This window comes from Morus notabilis, unplaced genomic scaffold, assembly GCF_000414095.1.
Source record: "Morus notabilis unplaced genomic scaffold, ASM41409v2 Scaffold2025, whole genome shotgun sequence".
In the NCBI taxonomy this organism is placed as follows: domain Eukaryota; kingdom Viridiplantae; phylum Streptophyta; class Magnoliopsida; order Rosales; family Moraceae; genus Morus; species Morus notabilis.
The window spans coordinates 49,283-70,498 of record NW_010356728.1 but is presented as its reverse complement, the minus strand read 5'-3'; the positions used below and the strand labels follow the sequence as shown (position 1 = coordinate 70,498).

Sequence of the window (21,216 nt, the reverse complement as noted above, 5' to 3'; positions counted from 1 at the left end):
TATTGTGCAATTATTTGCATACACTATCAATTATTTGTTTGCTAATTGAAGAAAGATTGATTGTGTATTTTATGTCCCTGGACTCTTTTAGCTAAGGGCATGACTTAATCTACCACCGATTATTAATAAGGACACATTTGTTAAGTATCCTCTATATATTCACTCAAACTTTGAGTCTCCATTATCGCAGAAGGTTGTCCAGCTCCCAGCTCTTTTGGGCTTATGTTTTCATCATGGATTTAAACAATTTGGTTTATACATTAAAATTTGAACAAAAATTCAAGACCTCATTCAGTTTGTTAATTTAAGGAGATATAATTTTATATGAGAGTATTTTTAACTGTAACAGAAAAAATTAGATGTTACTTTTTGTGAAAAATTAAAATTAAAAACTTAAATCAGTGAAATGAACGAGGCTAAAATTTCACGAAAGAAACTACCATTGAAAAATATATATAAATTGTGGAACAAGTAAATTTATACACAACCGCAACACAAAGAACACCTTTAGGTCTCATTCTTTTTATCCGTTCGAGTTTTCAATTTTAAATTTTTACAGTTAAAAATTCTTAAAAAATATTAAATATATATATTTTTTGTTATAATTAAAAACTTTTATAAAATATTATATTTCAACTTAAATTAAAAATTCAAATTCATAACAACACCTACCTTACTTTAGTTTAGTTTTATGTTGCAGTTACCAAGGTGGGTGACAGCTATTGCTACGGACGTGGACAGTAATGCATTGCAGAATATGCTGATTAATTTTGCAATAATTTATCTATCATCTCATTTTCCTACCCTATCTGAATATAGGTATTAAGCATAAGCTCATTGGTTAAATATAATTGACACATACGTACACTGAAAAATATTGCTCCAATTATTTTCATTATAAAAGATAAAAATGAAAGGACTCATTTTTTTTTTCTTTTTATATTTGGACCTTTTTTCAATCAGATTTTTTTTTATTGATTTGATAAATTTTTAACTGTTAAATCTTATTAAAATTATATTAGATTAAAAAAATATATAAAACAAATAATTTTTAATTAAAATTTAACGACTAAAAATAAAAACTCACCCGTAATTCACTTTTTATTATCTTACAAGAGAAATTCTTTTTCAGGATACATTTTTTTTTATGACATAAAAGAAATTGCTCTCTTTGTCCTTTTTCCCCCTCTTGGCCAAAACAAAGACACCATAGTGGTAATGTACAAGATTCGGAAGTTTATGAAAATTGTCACTACTAAAATGGTATAACAGACCATCTCCAAGTAAACGAACCATCTCTCCAATGCTTTTTTTTTTTTTTCAAGACTATTCAGAGTAATGTTACAGTAAAATTAACAAAACCAAAGGTCTGGAAACCCAATGGCTGAGCATGCGTTACAAAGCTGATAACTTTCAAGTTTCAACCACCACGCCAATTCATTGGGGTGAGAGTGATACAAAGATTTCAGTTCCCCAATCGGCCTTTCCATGCAACTATGAAAGCATATTAATCCTCAATCACGCAAAGGACAAATAATACCTCCAACACCATCACGTGCACAAACCTGAAACATATAAATTCTGAGAAAATGCTGAAACAAAAATAATACACTGAACAGCCAAAAAAAAAAAAGTCCTTTCTCGATTAAAAAATATCTAAAATGGGCTGTTATTTCAGCAGAAGGTATAAGGTCACATGTATTTAAGTCCTGGTCATGTGTAGTGCCTCTTGTTTGAGAGTGCTTGTCAAGCACCTTGAACAAGTAGTTGCAGGTACATTCTACTTAGCAAATATAATTAAAGAATACAAGCACAGATCGAAGTAAGAACAATAAGCATACTATCATCACAGATCTTACATTATCCGAATAGGAATTCAGACGATCGCACGCATGCCATGAGGTGATTTCCTTTTGATGATGCTTTTACTTCTCATTTCTCTGCTTTTCTGCAGCCTGTTCAACAGCAAAGATCACAAATAAGGAAGTGGAAATAGAAATGAATCTTGAACTATGAACCGCCACTAAAAGAAAGAATGAAAAGAAGGTAAAGACTATGCAATAAGGGGAAAAAATCGTTTAAACATTTATCTCTAAAATTACACCTTCGTCAAGGAAATCCAAAGAAACGACAGACAACAATGCTAATAAAACATTGAAAATCAAGTACGATTTGCAAAGTCAAACCATTTTCATTTTTTCCAGAACAGCATCCTCAAACGCTTGATAGCCAACTCCACCCACATGATCATCGCGTTCGGGCGACTTCTGGATAATTGGAACCTCTGCCGCTCTAGCTGGTTGGAGAGGTAAAACCAGCAATGGGTTGGAAAGATTGCCGCACAATGTGCCTGTAGCAGCAACCTACAAGCCATAACACACAACATAAGTAATTACAAAATAACAGCCGAAGAGATTCAAATTTTCTGAGAACAAAATTGTATAAGAGATTAAACTCACAGCTGCATCTTTATTGGCCATTACAACAATAGCCGAGCCTCTCTTCTTGTTCTTAATGACAACATCTTCGACGTCACCAAATCTTGAGAACTCCTCCCTCAACCTCTCCGCTGTGTAACCCTCGCCAACTTTCTCCCAAGACACCTTAAGTATCCTCTCCTTATCCAATTTTACCGCACCGATACTTTCACTCTCTTTACCAACTTTCCCGTTCTCCATCTTCGGAACCGAAGCAGCAGCTGCCCCTTTATTTGCATGCATTGCACGTATCCTCACAATCTCCTCCTTAAGCTTCTTAGCAATTCTTTCCTCTTCCTCTCGTTCTCTTGCAGCAGGGTCAGGAGCAAATGCAGCCCTCTCTCTTTCTTCAAGATCAGACACCATCTTCCTTTTCCTGGCATCGCGTTCAGAGTGACGGCGTTGCTGCTCCCGCTTAACCTTCAAGAGATCATCAAACAATTTTCTGGCTTTCTCATCCTTGAGTATCTCATATGAGGTTTTTAGCCTTTGAAAGTTCTCATGTGCATTTGGATCGTCCGGCCTCTTGTCTGGGTGTAACTCCAAAGCCTTTATCCTATACGCCTTTGAAATCTCTTTCTCAGTAAGCTTGGCACCTTCTTCACCAGAAGGTAACCCAAGAACGCTGTAGTGATCCACGTCAATATCCATATCTAATGCTGCAAATGAAAAGAGTCTAAACTAGCTCAGCAAATAAGTCATCTCAATGCCATTAAAAGAGTTACGAATAAGCTTGAACTACATGCATATTTGATTATAGAATCCAAAAATATGTAGCTCACACATTGATCAATTCAGGGAAAACAATTATAAATACCCTTTTTCCCCTTAACTCTCTAACTCATGGTAATAACCAACTGTTAAAAGAGAGAGAAAGAGAGAGAGAGAGAGAGAGAGAGAGAGAGAACACACACACTGACACACATAATTGCAATATTACATGTGTTGATTTTGGCCATTCTCCTTAGTAAGTTATAATTTCTAAAATACCACTTGGTAAAACAGATTCTTATGTTCGTTCCACAACAATAATCCAATTCCCAAAGGACTCTTCTCTCTCTCTCCTCTAATAAAGCAAACGGATTAAGGGAATAATATGTTCAGAAAGTAAAACAGATTCTTATGTTCGTTCCACAACAATAATCCAATACTACTTTTTTTGAGAATAGAAACTGCGTCCTTTTCTTACTAATCAAGGACACAAACACAATTTACTTCTTGAATACTTGATGACTTCATTGGCAGGATATTATTCCTTTACTTAAGGATTCATCGTTTTCTCCAAGACCCACATTTTCAGCCAATTATCCGATTGGTTGATTATTTACTTCAGTCATAGTACATGTAAAAAGCAGGCACCAAGACGATAATCGGCGACAATGCGTGCACCGCCTTCATCCTCGCCGATTGCAATTGAGAATTGCTTTTGCAGATGATAGAGAAGAAGAGGAAGAGAAAGAGAGGGAAAGGGAGAGTAACGGTCCACTCAGACCACAAAAACTAAATTTGGTAACCAACCCAATCTAGTTACCAAACAAAGAAAGAGGAACATAATCCTAATCTATACAGATCATTAAAAACCATTCGCATAGTGCTTAATCCAAACATTAAATTTATAACATATTTTGGTCAGTATCGATACTACTATTATAGTGTAGACATAAAGTAGTCAGGACAACATAAAAGAAACCGTAGAAGTTTAATACTTTCTAAAGTAACAGGATGATAATTGATACATTGTTTTAAAACAATAATCAAATTATGCAAAGTAGTACCATACTCTAATTGAAATGCAAACAAATTCTTAAAATAAAGCAAAATATGAATAAGCGATGACTCAAACAGAGAGGATCCAATAAGTGATTAAAGGCAATGCTATGCTAGAACCGCACAGAATCACTTCCAATCAAGGGAGATCAAAGATATCACTCAGTACCAAACAAGAGTTGAACACAACTTTCAAGGTGGGAGGTTCGTTGAACTCGTTGATTGAAAGGTAAAGTAGCATATTTTCCATTAGGCAGAAGCAGAACAGAAGACAAAATTGATTTGATTTCGACGACAGATAAACCACCACAAAGGTTATAAGAAAGAAAACGGTTTACAAAGGATTCAAATATGGAAGAATGTCGATGTTTTCAATTAGGGTTACATAATAATATGATAGAAATCAAATTGGAAATCAAATAGAAATTGAAAGAAACAAATGACCTTTGATTCGAGAGTTAGGTCACACCTCTCCAATAATCTCTAATCTACTGCTAATACTTTCCAAAACATGCATGAGAAACCCTAATCTTCCCCTAACAACCTTCTTAAACTCAGTCTCCCACTAATGACCTTGTCAATTTACCAAACTGCCCCGGTTCTTAAACCTACGCCTATAATACGTTTTCAGCCCCTCCCTTCCAAGTCTAACATTACTCCCCTCCCAATGAGACACCTTGTCCTCAAGGTGGAACCAAGGAAATTGCTCCCGAATCAAGTCAAACGGCACCTCCCTTCCGCCCGACGTTCCTTGACGGACCCCGTCCATTGCCTATGGTTCCAAGACGACCTCCATGTCCTCAGTCAAAGTAGGCGGCAATGAAGGTGAGGAAGCATGATCTCCAATAGCACGTCTCAACTGGGACACATGAAACACCAGATGAATGGCCGACGTAGGTGGTAATCGCAAACGATATGCCACCTCACCAATGCGCTATGTGATCTCAAACGGCCCAAAGTACCGAGCAGAAAGCTTCTCATTCCTCTGTCATGCTAACGTCTTCTGTCGGTATGGTCGGAGCTTCAAATAAACTCGATCCCCCACCTCAAACTAGACATCCCTCCTATGTCCATCTGCTTGCTGCTTCATAATCTGTTGAGCTTTTAATAAATGTTTCTTCAACTCATCCAACATCCGATCTCGTTCCTCCAAATATTGATCCACCTGCGACACTGGCGTGGTGCGGTGCCCATAGTGCACCAAATGTGGTGGATCCCGCCCATACAGGATCTTAAAGGGGGTAGTCTGTGCCGCCCTATGATAAGAGGTGTTATACCAATACTCCGCCCATGCCAACCACCTCGCCCAATGCTTGGGTGTGTCAGATACAAAACACCTTAAATATGTCTCCACACTCCGATTAACGACCTCCGATTGGTCATCGGTCTGCGGGTGATAAGCAGTACTTCTCTTCAGAATGGTCCCCTGCATCCGAAACAACTCCCTCCAAAAGTGACTCAAAAAGATCTTGTCCCGGTCCGACACTATCGATTCCAGAACACCATGTAGTCGCACAACCCTTCTCATAAACGCCGCTGCTACAGACACTGCCGTATACTTGTGACGTTGACACACATCACACCGCGCAACCATGTCCTCCACATCCTTTTTCATCCCTACCCAATATAGCTCTGCCGCCAACCGTCGATATGTCTTGAGAACACCTGAATGCCCACCAATAGCACTTCCATTAAATTCTTGTAGTAATCTCGGTATGTGAATAGAAGTCCGTGGTAGAACAAATCGTCCATTGTACAACAGATGTTGGCCATCCAACGCATAACCGGGTGGCCTTGCCCCTCCCCTCAGCAAGGCCGCTCGTATCTTCCCCAACTCCTCATCGGCCTCGCTTTCCTGCCGTAAAGCCTCCCAATCCAACACCAACGGAACTGACAACGCCGACAACTGAGGCTCCTCAAGCCTCCTTGATAGGGCGTCTGCCGCCTTATTTTCCAACCCAGGGCGGTATTGTATCTCAAAATCATAACCCAACAACTTCGAAAGCCAACGCTGATGTTCCTCCGTCACCATACGCTACTCCAGCAGAAATTTTAAACTACGCTGATCCATACGAACTATGAAACGCCGTCCCAGTAAATAAGGTCGCCACTTCTGAATAGAGAGCACGATCGCCATGAGTTCACGCTCATACACCGATTTGAGTCGCGCTCTAGCTGTTAACACCTGACTGAAATAGGCGACTAGTCGCTGGTTCTGCATGAGTACTGCACCCAAACCATACCCTGAAGCATCAGTTTCAACTACAAATGGTTGGCTAAAGTCTGGTAAGGCCAACACGGGAACGCTAGTCATCGCTTTCTTCAACTGCTCAAAGGCCTGAGTCGCTGCCTCCCCCCACTAAAAACTATCTTTCTTCAATTGTTCTGCCAAAGGCCACGCAATCGAACTATATCCCCTGACGAACTTCCGATAGTACCCTGTGAGCCCAAGAAACCCCCTCAACTCCTTCAACGTCTTAGGTAATGGCCATTCCCGCATTGTCGCAACCTTAGATGGGTCTGCCGCAACTCCCTCTGCCGACACTGCGTGCACTAAATATTCTACCCTCGTTTGAGCAAACAGGCATTTCTTTCGATTAGCATAGAGCTGTTGGCTTCGTAACTCAGTCAACACCCTCTCCAAATGGCGGACATAATCTTCCAATGTGCTACTATAAACCAGGATGTCATCAAAAAATACCAAAACAAACTTACGCAAATAGGGTTGGAAGACTTTATTCATCAACGACTAAAAAGTGGCTGGGGCATTGGTGAGGCCAAACGGCATGACTAGGAATTCATAATGACCCTCATGGGTCCGAAATGCAGTCTTTTGCACATCCTCACACCGCATTCGAATCTGATGATCCCCGACTTCAGATCGTTCGTAAACACCGTCACTCCATACAACTCGTCTAACAACTCATCAATCACCAGAATCGGAAACTTATCCAACACCGTTTCCTTATTCAATGCCCGATAGTCGACACAGAATCTCCAACTCCCATTTTTTTTCTTCACTAATAAAATAGGGCTCGAAAACGGGCTCACACTCGGTGTATTATTCCTGCCTCTCTTCACTAATAAAATAGGGCTCGAAAACGGGCTCACACTCGGCTGTATTATTCTTGCCTCCAACATCTCGTTGACCAATCTCTCGATCTCATCTTTCTGTACCTATGGGTAGCGATACGGCCGTACACTCACTGGTGATACCCCTTCCTTCAACACAATCGCGTGCTCATGCTCCCGCTTCAGGGGTAACCATTTGGGCATTTGGAAGACATCCTCAAACTGTTCCAACAGTTGCTGAACTGACTTGGTAACACTCGTCGTCGCCTCATTCCGCTCTCCTTCCATGATATGCAACTCAACCAAGAAACCGAGCCCACCATCCTGAATCGCCTTAACCATGGTTTTGAGGGTCACTAGGGTTTTGCACAAAACTTGGATCTCCGCGAAGCACCACAATGTGACCTCCCTCTTGAAACTCTATTGTCAAAAGCTTCCAATTTACCCTCGTCTCACCCAATGACTGCAACCACTTCATTCCCAGAATGATGTCTGTGCTACCCAAATCCAAAGGAAGAAAATCTTCTAACACTTGAATTCCTTGGAGCGTTAAAATCAGCCCTCTACAAATTCCTCTACTCCTCTCCATGGTACCATTACCCATGACCACCCCAAGATTGCCGTTGTTGACTAACCAAAGTCCTAACCTCTCCACCACTCGATTGGAGATGAAATTATGAGTCGCTCCACTATCCACCAACACCACCACAAACTGCTCTCCAATTTTTCCAACCAACTTCACAGTGTGGTTTGGTGTGAACCCCACCACCGAGTTGAGCGAGACCTCCGCCACATCCAAATGAGGATGCTCCTCCTCCTTTATCACATCTCCTATAGTCTCCCCCTCGTCGCCCTCATCATCACATACCGTGAGGACTTGTAATGAGCGATCCTTACACCGGTGCCCCGGAGAAAATTTTCCGTCGCACCGGAAGCACAACCCTTTCGCTCGCTTATCCTGTATCTATGTCTCCGTCAGACGTTTGAAAGTACCCCCTAGTCGCACTCCTCCCATTCTATCCTTTGTTGTATCCCTCTGAACCCCAAACGTCTGAGTTTTCACCCCTCCTCCTGTAACAGTATTCCGGTATTGGAAAACACCGGAGTTACTTCTGTTAGCCCTCTCCGTCTTATTCTTATCCTCAATCATTTGGGCCAACTCCATGGTCTCGCCAAGCCCCCTCGGCCTCAACAACCGCACCGCCGCTTGAATCTCCGGTTTCAGCCCCTTCATAAAATTTCCCTCCAATACTGCCTCCGAGATTCCCCTCAAACGCCCTGAGAGCAGTTCAAACTTCTCTCTATAATCCATAACGGTCCCCTCTTGTGTTAAAGCAAAGAACTGCTCGTGTAAATCCCCCTCCTGGGTAGCCGTAAAGCGCTCGATCAATCGGTCTTTAAACTCTTCCCACAACCTTATTGGTTGTCGCTGTTCCCGCCATTGAAACCATGTTAACGCTTTGCCTTCCAAACACAATGCCGCTGCCATCAGTTTTCCCTCTCTGAGAGTCCATTGATGGCGAAATAGCGTTCTACCCCTATACACCCATCCATAGGCATCCTCGCCCTCGAAAATGGGCATTTTCAGCTTCCATACCCTAGAATCCGCCCCAAATTGGGTATGCCCGGTCCAATTTCGCGCCATTGGAGGCCTCCATCCTCCCGATTCTCCTCCATTCTCCATAAATCCGACAGTCCCAGCCCCAATTCCGTCATACCCGCTCCCCCTCTTGCCAGAAATTCCTCCTCCCGGCCGTACGCTCCCAAATCCACCTTGCCCAAGTCCGGATCCGCCCTGCCCAGCCCAAAATCCGGCCTGCCCAGCGTGCCCCGCCCCAGATCCGACCTGCCCAGGTCTCGGATCTCCCCACCACGGTGCTGAACATCGTGCCCAGCCGTCCCCAGCCCTGGCGCGCCCCATGGGCGCCAAAACACCTAATCCCGTCGCCCCAAACCCTAGGCCGCCTCCTCCAGCCGCGAATCCTTCAGATCCGCCGCCTCCAGCCGCGACCCAGCCTCCTCCGCCGCCCCCAACGCTGGGAAAAGCTCCTCCAAGTCGCGCGTCGCCTGGGCCGCCCTCTGCACCAGCAAATCGGCCGCGTCCCGCTGCCTCTGACCGCGCCAAACGGGTGGATTCCAACCCTCTTCCCTCTGCGTCGTCGCCGACCTCTTCAAACGAAACCCTAGGGCGCACGCCTAGGGACCTTCCGACCTCCCCAGGGAATCGCCACTCCCTTTCCTCGCCTGACCGAGTTCTCAGCCGTGTCGATGGCCGCCGTCGACGGCGTCGGTGAACCCGCCGCCGGCAGAGGGTTAGTGTGAAGATCCATCAATTTCTTCAACATTTCCTCCAAGTTATTGAACCGTCCTTCCACGTTGTTGAATCTGTCCTCCATGGCAAAAAAATCTTCCTTCTATAGTTGTCTTCATCTCCTCAACCTCAGATTCCAATCTTTCTCCAAGAGCGTCCATCTTCTTGGCAGCCATCTCCCCAAGAAAGAGCTCTGATACCAATTTGATAGAAATCAAATTGCAAATCAAATAGAAATTAAAGAAACAAATGACCTTTGATTCGAGAGTTAGGTCACACCTCTCCAATAATCTCTAATCTACTGCTAATACTTTCCAAAACATGCATGAGAAACCCTAATCTTCCCCTAACAACCTTCTTAAACTCAGTCTCCCACTAATGACCTAGTCAATTTACCAAACTGCCCATGTTCTTAAACCTACGCCTATAATACGCTTTCAGCCCCTCCCTTCCAAGTCTAACATAATACACCTAAAAGAGACAAATTTGTTATATTTCTCAATCCCAAACAAACATATCGAAAGTTTCAATAAAATCATAGAGAGAGAGAGAGAAATAGAGATAGAGAGAGAGACCTTTTCAATCGGAATAGAGGCAAGGAAAGCAGGGACCAGAATGAGGGCAATCGAGGGTGGCGTTAAACTCTACCCGCAATTCCTCCGATTCCATTTGTGCCAAGGCCGGGAGTGAACGAAAAGTATTATTTCTAGATTAAAGACGACAACTTAACCAGATTCATAGACGAGAGCAGCCAAATTGAAAAAGATCTGCTTTAGGAGTTTGGATGTAAGTTTGGATCTTCTTAAAATAATTTCAATTTTACTTTTGATTAAAAATAAATTCAGAATGTGATGGAAACCTCTAGATTATTGAAGGACAAATTACACACTCGGGTGATTATTCGAGAGAATCACCGTCTCTCCTCACAATACTACACAATCCAAAAAGTCCCCAATCCCTAGGCCCCCCTGCTTATTTATAGACTCTACTAACAAACTACAACTCTAACTAAATTCAGTTATTACATGGATGCCAAACTTCCTCGACAAGACTCTCAAACAACCAAGCCTACTTATTCAGGTCCACGTCAACCTTACTAATTAACTAACGCTTCAATCTCCTACTATACACCAGCAATTCCTGGTTTCCATCATCACCCTCCCCATGCGCAAGAACCTTAACCTTGTCCTCAAGGTTCAAGTCAGGAAACTGGGCAGACAACAACTCCCACGACTCCCAAGTGCTGTCACACTCCGGAAGATCCTTCCGTTGAACTAAAACCTCCAGAGAGCCATCCAACAATTTTCGAGTCTGAAGCAAGGCTACGAGCTCAACTGCCAACTCCATGTCCTCTGTCAAGGCAGCTGGAAACTGCTGCACTGGTGTAGAAGGCTGTAACACCTTCCGCAACTGAGACACATGGAAGACATCATGAATACGCGCAAAAGACGGAAGTTGCAGACGGTAGGCAACCTCACCAATCCGTTCCATCACTAAGAAGGGACCATAGAAGCGAGGACTTAGCTTTTCATTGCGTCGACGGGCCAACGACCGCAACCGATAAGGCTGGAGCTTCAGGAAAACCCAATCGCCAACCTCAAAATGAACATCCCGACGCTTTTTGTCCACATACAACTTCATTCGCTGCTGGGCAGTAGTCAAACGCTCCTTCAACTCCCGAAGAATGTCATTTCAGTCACGTAACTGACAATTAACAGCCTCCACCGCCGAACTACCGTCCTCCCAACGGAATAGAATAGGGGCCTCACGACCATACAAGGCACGAAAAGGTGTCATGCCAGCCGAACTGTGGAAGGTAGTGTTGAACCAAAACTCAGCCCATCCTAACCAATTAGGCCACTGACATGGTTTGGTACCACAAAAACACCTCAAGTAATCCTCCAAACTCCGGTTAACCACCTCCGTCTGTCCATCAGTTTGCGGATGGTAAGCGGAGCTCATACGAAGCTCGGTACCGGCCAATCGAAACAGCTCCTTCCAAAAGTGACTGATAAACACGCGGTCCCTGTCAGAAACGATAGAACGTGGAAACCCATGCAAGCGAACCACTCCTTGCACAAAAACGGCCGCAACCTCCCAAGCCGTAAAAGGATGAGAAAGCGTGAAAAAATGCACATATTTGGTAAGGCGATCCACTACCACCATAATCGTATCACGCCCCAAAGCCTTAGGTAAACCCCCAATAAAATCTAAAGACACATCATCCCAAACTTGCTCCGGAATTGGCAATGGTTGCAGTAAACCGGTCGGTTTCAGGGCATCATACTTCACCCACTGGCAAGTGTCGCATTCAGCGACCAGGCGCTGAATATCACGTTTCATCCCGTCCCAAAATAGGACGGCCGCCAAGCGCTTATAGGTACGAAAGAATCCGGAATGACCTCCCACAGCCGAGGAATGGAACTCACGGAAAAATTTGGTAACCAAAGGAGAATGCTGTGGTAAAACCATCCTATCCTTGAAATAGAGCCGGCCACCCTTGAGTTGATAACCGGCTTTGAAGTGAGGATCCAACAAAAGCCCTTGAACAATTGTCCTCAACTTATCATCCTTTTGCACTTCATCCTCAATAGCTTCCAACTCTCGCATGTGCACAACGGCGAACACGTGCAAAAGAGGTTCCTCGTGTTTTCTGGAAAGGGCATCAGCCGCCCGGTTATCCCGCCCCGGCTTATATTGAATTTCAAAGTCCAAACCAATGAGTTTGCAAATCCACCGTTGCTGGGCCTCATTCATGATTTGCTGTTCGAGAAGGAACCGTAAGCTACGTTGGTCCGTTCGCACTATAAAATGCCTTCCCAAAAGATAATGACGCCATTTCTTCGTAGCCAAAACAACCGCCATGAGCTCGCGCTCATACATAGACCTAGAGTGACCATGATCGGAAAGAGACTGGCTGATAAAAGCAATAGGCCGATTGTCCTGCATCAAAACCGCCCCCAACCCGCGTCCAGAAGCATCGGTCTCAATGATAAAAGTTTTGGTGAAGTCCGGTAAAGCGAGCACCGGAACAGAGACCATCCGCTGTTTTAATTCTTCAAAAGCACCCTGTGCGTCCAAGGTCCACAAAAACGCATCATTTTTAAGGAGACGTGTTAAAGGCTCAGCCACCTTCCCATAATCCCTCACAAAACGCCGATAATAGCTGGTGAGGCCTAAAATCCCCGAAGATCCCGAATGGACTTTGGCACGGGCCAATCAACCATGGCGGCAATTTTCTCTCCGGATCGACTTTAACCCCAGAATCTGTGATGATATGGCCCAAATATTCCACTCGTGGCTGTCCAAAAACACACTTTTTCTTGTTGGCCACCAATTGGTGTTGCTTAAGCAAGTCAAAAACACATCTCAAGTGCTGCATATCATCGAAATAGGACGGAAAACTTCGTTCATTAGGGATTGAAAGGTTGCCGGGGCATTCGTTAAGCCAAAAGGCATAACCAAGAATTCGTAATGGCCGGCGTGAGTACGGAATGCTATTTTCGGTGTATCCTCCTCACGTACCCTAATTTGATGGTAGTCGGATTCCAAGTCCAATTTGGAAAAGAAAACCGCCCCTCCAAGCTCGTCCAGCAACTCGTCTACGGCAGGAATCAGAAACCGATCCGGAATTGTAATCTTGTTTAGTGCGCAATAGTCCACGCAAAAACGCCACTCACCAGTTTTTTTCTTGACCAACAATACCGGACTCGAAAACAGACTGTTACTATGCTTAATGATTCCTGCGGCCATCATTTCCTTCACGATTCTTTCGATCTCATTTTTTTGTGAATGTGGGAAACGGTAAGGCCTCAAATTGGAAGGATATGTCCCTTCCTTAAGTGGAATTGCATGATCATGAAATCGCGAAGGAGGAAGGCCTGCGGGAGGTTCAAACACCGAGTTAAACTCAGTGAGCAACCCCTCCAAAGCCGCATCTTCGACAACTCCAACAGATTGGTCTAACAATGTCACCTGTCCAAATTCCACCAAAAATCCCTATCCCTCCTCCTGAATAGCTTTAAGCATGGCCTTGAGAGACACTAAAGTTTTGGACAAAAAAGGGTCGCCCTGAAGCAACACCCGCTTGCCCTGCCAATCGAACTGCATAGTTAATTTCTTCCAATTGGCACTAACCTCCCCTAACATGCCTAGCCAAGTAATGCCTAAAATTACATCAGCAGTACCAAGTTCAATCGGAAAAAAATCTTGAATTATCTGCAACCCCTGTAAACTAACCTCCACCTGCCGGCAGACCCCCTGTCCGGCCACTTTGTAACCATTTCCCACCATAATTCCGAAACTAGGTGTACCATCTATTGGCAGTTTTAGTTCCTCCACCATTCCCCGAGAAATGAAATTATGAGAAGCTCCAGAATCAATTAAAATCACCACCTCTTTGTTCAAGATCGTACCTTTCACCTTCATGGTGTTAATGGATGGAATTCCCACAATTGAATTCATAGACAACTCCAAAGATCCTTCTTCTTGTGTCCGTGGTGTGCTGGTATCTTCGGCAGCCACTTCTTCGTCTTCCTCATCTTCTGCAGCAATAAGAACCTGGAGTTGGGGGTTCTGGCAAACATGGCCGAATCGCCACTTTTCTTCACATCGGAAGCATAATCCCTTCTCTCGCCTTCGCTGCATCTCAGTATCAGAAATCCTCCTCCTAAAGTTCTCATTTCTTCTAACCGGCTGAGAAGAAACACAAAGAGGCTTGTTGACAGACACGTTGGATTGAAAAGAGCTGCTGCGTGTCACTGTTGCTCCACCTCCTTCATTCGGTTTGGGTGGTAACCCACTAGCACCACTTACCGGAGAGGCTCTTCCAGTCACAACACTTCTTACACCGCCATATTCTCCTGAAAAAGAAAAACCACGGCCTTCAGAGAACCCATTACCATCTTTACCCGAGTTGGGCCTGAAGGTCCGTTTCATGTGGGCCCGTTCCAGGGCCCAATTTTTTTCCTCAATTTTTTGGGCCAAGTCCATCAGTTGGACCAGAGAGGCAGGCTTCACCATACGCACCTCTGCTCTGATTTCTTCAGCCAGACCATTCGAGAAGGCTCCCATCAAGAACTCCTCATCGGCTTCTCTCAAAGGAGACGAGAGTAGCTCGAATTTCTCTCGGAAATCAGCTACCGTCGATTCCTGTCGTAAAGCAATCAAAGATTCGTAATGATTGCCCGTTTGCAACGATCTAAACCGCTGAATCACAGATTCCTTGAATCTCAGCCACGAGACGTGACCAGACCTGGATTCCAACCACTGGAACCAGTTCAACGCCTTCCCTTCGAGGCCAATCACTGCCGCTGCCACTCGTTCCACCTCCTCAATGCCCTGGACTTGGAAATATCGCTCCAAACGGAACAGCCACCTGAGCGGATCCTCGCCACTGAAAAGAGGAATTTCCATTCGGCGAAACCTAGATTCCCTGCCAATCGGTGCTGAACCTTGACCGGGATGAACCGCCGCCGCCGTCGCACCACCGCCTCCACCTCGTTCGAAGCAAAAGCCCTAGCGTGCTCTGCCGAGGGACTTATGCCGTTCCCTGACCTCATCCAATCGGTAAGTTCCTTCATATAATCCTTCACAGCTCCCATGTCCACCAAAAGTTGTCCAACAGCTCCCTTAAGCTCTCCGATATCCTTCTCCACCATCTCCACCCTGCCTTCCATTTTTTCAGCTCTTGAAGCAACCATTCCCAATCAGAACAGCTCTGATACCAATTTGATGGAAACCTCTAGATTATTGAAGGACAAATTACATACTCGGGTGATTATTCGAGAGAATCACCGTCTCTCCTCACAATACTACACAATCCAAAAAGTCCCCGAGCCCTAGGCCCCCCTGCTTATTTATAGACTCTACTAACAAACTACAACTCTAACTAAATTCAGTTATTACATGGATGCCAAACTTCCTCGACAAGACTCTCAAACAACCAAGTCTACTTATTCAGGTCCACGTCAGCCTTACTAATTAACTAACACTTCAATCTCCTAATATACACCAGCAATTCCTGGTTTCCATCAGAATGAGACTGGAGATTCAGAGAGAGAGGGATAAATAGAGATAGAGAGAGAGACCTATCTAAATAAATAGCGAATTACTCCATTCAAACGCCCAAACCAGAAGCAGAAACAAAAGCAATTCTCTTTATCAAACAAAACATAAACAAAGACAAGAAAAAGCACTCTCACCGAGACTATAGAAACCCTAATTCGGCAATGTTGGGTATGAAAAAACCGAAGGACTTTTTCGTTTCGGAATGAGACCAGAGATTCAGAGAGAGAGAGAAATAGAGATAGAGAGAGAGACCTTTTCTATCGGAATAGAGGCAAGGAAAGCAGGGACCAGAATGAGAGCAATCGAAGGTGGCGTTACTTCATCGGGGGGTTTCTTTGAAACTCAGCAAAACTCTACCCCCAATTCCTCCAATTCCATTTGTGCCAAGCCCCAATTCCTCCAATTCCATTTGTGCCAAGGCCGGGAGTGAACGGAAGAGCAGCGTAATTGAAAACATAGATCCAGAATTAATGAACGAAATAGTATAAACTTTTTTGTTTTTTTTTTATCAATCATTTCATTTTTCCAATTTGATCCAGATAATCCCTTTTCTAGTTGATGGGGGCTTTAAAATCTTATATAGAAAAACATAGAGAATATTGCACTAGATTACAAATGATCGTGAAACTGTGCAATACTCTGGAAATTCTGCAGAAGTCCATTTTTTTGGTGAAACAACAAGCTTCAAACTAGAGGGCTATTGTTGGGTTTTCCACTAATCACATAAAAACCAATCAATTTCCAGAAACCAATCAAAGCTACGTTAAATATCTGGAAATTTTACCAAAAAGAAGCAGCAAATTGAAGAAAGTATGAACATTTCCTCTGTCAAACGACAATAAAAAGAAAGACGACAGCAAACAGGAGTTCGACGAAATAGTACCTCGTCTTCGTGCCGGTGAAGATCCGAGAAGCAGCAGCAGTAGCAGCAACGAAGCGAGCCAAGAATCGAGCCGCGCGAGAACTTCTTCGTTTCGATCGGAGCCAAACCTCTTGGATATTCACCGGAGATCGAAAAGAATCGAGCCAAACCTCTCTTGCCGGAGATCGAGAAGAAGAAAAAAAAAAAAGGACGTGAGGAGGAGTCGCTGGAGGTCGATGGGGGAGCTCGGTGGTCGAGCAAGAATTGGGGGCTAGGGCAGGGAGATTTTGGACAAAATGTGAATCAGGGCTTTCCTCACGTGAATGGAAAAGCAATTCCATAGCCCCCCACGTGAATGCCAATTCCTTCAAAATGACTGAATGGGCTTTCCTACCCTTTCTAACCCAAAAAATGAAACCAAATGGAATTAGGTGGAATGGCTTTTCCTTTCCATTTCATTCCTCCCAACCAAATGTAGCTTAAGTTTCACATCGAAAAACAAGAAGAAAAGGTTTTTTTTTTTTTTTTTGGAAAAAAAATACCGACGAAATTTGTCTTTCTTTCTAATCCAAATACCGACCCAATTTATTTCTCAGTAAAGCATATCGCTCAAATCAACAATAAGCGACAAGAATCAGAGAAGCAGTTGATAAATATACCTGGACAGAAATTCGTCGAAGTCGAGAGGAATTGACAACCTCAGTAGCACACTCGAGCAAAGCTTTTATGAAAAGATTAGAGCTTAAAAAAAAAAAAAACCTAGAAAGGAAATGGGAAAAAGTGAGCGACGGTGTAGGGGTGGAGGTGGGGTCACGTTGCGACGGCGCCGGATGGGAGTGGGGCTGGGCTTCTGACGCAACGGCGACGGAAAGAGGCGGAGCTTTGGTTCTTTAGCGACGGGTATCCTAATTCTACGAATGGAAGAAGCAAGCGACGGAAGTCTGCTTATTTCTTTCGTGTGTATGCTGATGATCTACTCCTATTTTCTTTTTCTTTATTTTTTTCGTTTTGTTTTTTCTTTTTTAAGTGGTATAATAAATTCATGTCGTTCTTTCTCTTTAATGTCGTTATTAATCTAATGTCGGTTTTTTTTTCGCAATTTGATGTCGTTTTCCGATGTGGCTCTTTTGTTTTGTTTTTTTATTTTGTCGTTTTTCAGATGTATATCTATATTTATCTCACTGGTGCCCTGAACCATGTGATTTCTACTTTACTCCGTTAACTTTGAAAACTCTCAGGTTGTCCCTTAATTTTAAATTTATCTCATTTAAGCTTTTTAATAAGAATTTTTAAAATCAAACAGGACAAAAAGAAATTAAGTGTAAACATATAATTTTTATTTGTTTGTTTTTAATAAAAACTTAAATAAAAAAATCACGTATCACGTAACTGTATTATTTTCTTTTTTTATCTATTTTTAATAAAAATTATAACAGAATAAAATGAGTGAGAGCAATTTAAAATTTAAAGGAGACAGTGAGAATTTTTATAATTAAAAATTCAAGAATTGTCATTTGAGTAGAAAAATGAAATGTTAGTTTTTTTGTTTAAAAGCTTGATCTCAATTGAAGTTTTAAGTTAAAACGATTGAGAAAACGAAGTCATCAGATTTGTTGTTGTCTTTTAATTGAAAAGCACAAATTGTCTGACACCTGCATTCCTCGTCATTTCACTGTGAAACGAAAATGAATGTAATTATTTATCTTAAAAGTTTGGTGTCGTTTGAAAATGTTGCTATTATTTAAGACGAACAAAGAATATGTCGTATTTGCTGAACTTTGCAGGCTGCAGCCGATATTTGTGGTTTTTTCTTTTTCGATCTTTGTAATATTTACAGGACGTTTGGTTGGAGGATTCAAACCATATAATTTGAATCATTTTCAATTTACGTGTACTTTTTATGAGAGAAAATATTATAACGAATCACGAATTATGATTCGAATCCGGGAACGAATCCCTCTACCAAACATCATGATTTATGCGAAAACGACATACTGTTTATCTTTTCACAATTTGCTGTCGTTTATGCCGCAAACTACATGTCGTTTGCGTATTTCAAATTCTGATGCGGCCTATATCATATTCCTGAACTCATTGTGCAAAGAGCAATAAACAATATTTCATTCAAAGCAAGCTTACCAATCTTAAACTATAACCCATTGAAAGAGAAAACAATTGTAATAACAGCAATAGTGTGAAACTCTGTAGTCTGCAGAAACTAGGAAATTTACTTTAGAACCACGGCAGCATTCCTCACAGCCAGATATCTCTGCACATATTCATTCGGAAGTGATCTTATGATTTTGAAGACCTCAGCATTTGCGTAGCGGAGATTCGTCCTGGGATCGGAGTAAGGTGCCTGCAAGTGCATATAAAGAGTCTCAATTGAAGCCTGATAAATTTGGCGAAGGATATTAGTACACTACAGCACATTGTTTAAAGTATCAATAAGAACCACTAAAGTTGCCAGCTTCTCATAACAAGCAATGATAGCCAAATTCATAAGTCTTGTTTTTCCAGAAAACAAATACTTCCAGCAAAAGAGTACTTATTATGCTTCTAAGTTACTCACCAATCATCTGACAACCAGATCAGAAACATAGCTAATAAAAAATGCAGATCAGGTTGACATGGCGTGATTAGGTTCCGTAACAGTTGATACAAGAAAAGATGCAGAAAACAAAATATGGCCTATCATTTTAATCAATCATTCACCAATTTCCATGCTTGAAAGAAATCAATTCAAATCTTTAGTTAACCCCCTTCATTACGCAGGAACCGGAAAAAAAAAATTATGTAATTTGGGGAAGAAGGGGTAAGAATCTAAACTGAAAGCAGGCCTTCACAAGAAAAGTTCAACATAGAAAAGGGTTAAAAACAAATTGGTTACTTTGTCATAAAAACTTGAGAATGCCTTAATCCAAAGTAAATTCTCATCAATTTGACAATCGAAACGAACACAAACAATTTCTCTAGATAACATCGACAATGATAGAAGTTTTGGCAGACAAGAACATCACTGGTAACCAATCTTGTAAAGAGAGCCATACCTCATATCCTGTAATGTCACAAATTTTTTTGCAAGGATGCATAGAAGGAGGCGACTCAATGTTAACATCTGCAAAACAATAACAACATCAATGGCTCAAAACTTAAAACAGCTTTATAGAGAGAAAAAAAAAAGAAGGAATAATAACAAACATTCTAAAAAACAGTAAGGTTTACCATGAACAGTAATGAGACAAACAAAGAAACATCAGGTATCAACCTATGGAAAAGCATTCTCAATAAGCATTTCCGAAAAATATCGACTTTGGTTTACATTAGTAAATCTGACAAATACCTTCCATTCTAAATTAAACACATCCCAAGCATATGATAAGTCCTCCAATCTAGAGGTTGAAGTTAATTTTTCGAAAAATTATGCCAATAAGACACATAAAAATTATATCAAATTAAGAAAATACGGGAATTTAAAAAAACTCGATGAAAATCTCCTGATTTAATGTTGATGAGGAAATTATTTCATTCACATTGTTACAATCCACAATCTATCAAACAAACAAAATTGATTCCTTTCGTCAACACGGTATTCTAACCCTTGAACTTTTTGCATTATTTTAAAATTAGAGCCCAAACAAAAAAAAGAAAACACACACACAGATATATATATATATATATATATATATGACATACAATTGGGTTCATCAGGAGGGTAATTCTGGTAATTTTCAGCTTGGATGATCTGCTTGAGGTGTTTCCAGTGCCTGCCTCTGGACTGGCCTTTGGGATACTTCTCGTACATTTGGATTTTCTTGAAACTCAGGTGAGTCGGCAACACCAGCTCCGCTTGGATCACTTCTGCTTCCATTTTCGACCTCTAATTCTAAATAAATAGCGAATTACTCCATTCAAACGCCCAAACCAGAAGCAGAAACAAAAGCAATTCTCTTTATCAAACAAAACATAAACAAAGACAAGAAAAGGCACTCTCACCAAGACTATATAAACCCTAATTCGGCAATGTTGGATATGAAAAAACCGAGGGACTTTTTCGTTTCGGAATGAGACCAGAGATTCAGAAGCGATTTCTTATTTCTTCGCAAAATGTTTTTTTTTTTTGGTTTCTACAGAGAAAATACTTTCGTCTTTAAATGCGTGCTTGAAACTTTTTTAAAATCGTTTTAACATATTTCGAGAAAAAAGGAAAATAAAAACAAAACGGAGCTTATTTAGTAAATATTTTAAAAATAAAAATAAAAACGAAAATAATTTTAATAATGTTTTAAATGAATTAAAAAATAATTTAAAAAGTTTATTTATTTTTATTTTTTAATATTTATATTATAATATATTAATTATTAAATATGATTTTATTTTTTATTATGTTCAAAATAATTTTTTTAAAAATTAATTAAAAATAATTTTAAAATAATCTCAATTTTACTTTTTATTAAAAATAAATTTATTTTAAAATCAATTTCAATGAGGATTCCCAATTTCCGGTGTCGTTTGCTCTTTGTGAGCGAAAAGGAAATTGGAAGACACTTTAGTGGTAAAAGAGTCTTTTCACTGACAAGTTTTTATTTTTATTTACATTTACATAAATAAATAAAATAAATGTTAAAAATTCATTTGTCTCCCAAAAAAAAAATATC

General features: G+C 41.5%; 2 protein-coding genes across 8 annotated transcripts; both read right to left on the bottom strand.

The window, feature by feature from the left end:
• Positions 1–1,236: 1,236 nt before the first annotated feature.
• LOC21389510 (dnaJ homolog subfamily C member 17) lies at positions 1,237–17,531 on the bottom strand. Of its 6 annotated transcripts, none has more exons than XM_024177265.1 (5): positions 17,218–17,531; positions 2,460–3,153; positions 2,187–2,363; positions 1,860–1,955; positions 1,237–1,565 (listed from the first exon to the last, which is right to left on the bottom strand). In XM_024177265.1, the coding sequence occupies exons 2-4, from the start codon at positions 3,126–3,128 to the stop codon at positions 1,926–1,928; spliced, it is 876 nt and encodes a 291-aa protein (XP_024033033.1). In that variant the 5' UTR covers positions 3,129–3,153; positions 17,218–17,531; the 3' UTR covers positions 1,237–1,565; positions 1,860–1,925. The 6 variants fall into 6 exon arrangements, with proteins under 6 accessions (XP_024033033.1, XP_010086834.1, XP_024033016.1 ...); XM_010088532.2 differs by having other exon boundaries at positions 2,460–3,136; positions 17,218–17,530; XM_024177248.1 differs by lacking the exon at positions 17,218–17,531 and adding an exon at positions 16,580–17,069.
• A 1,127-nt stretch (positions 17,532–18,658) lies between these two features.
• On the bottom strand, positions 18,659–20,711 carry LOC21389509 (chromatin-remodeling complex subunit ies6). 2 transcript variants are annotated; one of them, XM_024161143.1, is made up of 4 exons: positions 20,555–20,711; positions 20,255–20,444; positions 19,609–19,676; positions 18,659–18,917 (listed from the first exon to the last, which is right to left on the bottom strand). In XM_024161143.1, the coding sequence occupies exons 2-4, from the start codon at positions 20,427–20,429 to the stop codon at positions 18,786–18,788; spliced, it is 375 nt and encodes a 124-aa protein (XP_024016911.1). In that variant the 5' UTR covers positions 20,430–20,444; positions 20,555–20,711; the 3' UTR covers positions 18,659–18,785. The 2 variants fall into 2 exon arrangements, with proteins under 2 accessions (XP_024016911.1, XP_024016915.1); XM_024161147.1 differs by lacking the exon at positions 20,555–20,711 and having other exon boundaries at positions 20,255–20,547.
• Positions 20,712–21,216: the final 505 nt, after the last annotated feature.

What these genes read in the sequence shown, in the direction of transcription:
- LOC21389510 (XM_024177248.1), bottom strand. Translation starts at nt 16,899, where the DNA reads ATGGAATTGCTTTTCCATTCACGTGAGGAAAGCCCTGATTCACATTTT. An exon ending in TGGCCAATAAAGATGCAGCT is followed by an intron (nt 2,364 to 2,459) that starts GTGAGTTTAATC and finishes TATGGCTTGTAG; the next exon opens with GTTGCTGCTACAGGCACATT. An exon ending in TTCTGGAAAAAATGAAAATG is followed by an intron (nt 1,956 to 2,186) that starts GTTTGACTTTGC and finishes GCTGTTGAACAG; the next exon opens with GCTGCAGAAAAGCAGAGAAA.
- LOC21389509 (XM_024161143.1), bottom strand. Translation starts at nt 20,429, where the DNA reads ATGGAAGCAGAAGTGATCCAAGCGGAGCTGGTGTTGCCGACTCACCTG. An exon ending in CCCTCCTGATGAACCCAATT is followed by an intron (nt 19,677 to 20,254) that starts GTATGTCATATA and finishes ATTGTTTTGCAG; the next exon opens with ATGTTAACATTGAGTCGCCT. An exon ending in GTGACATTACAGGATATGAG is followed by an intron (nt 18,918 to 19,608) that starts GTATGGCTCTCT and finishes ATGCACTTGCAG; the next exon opens with GCACCTTACTCCGATCCCAG.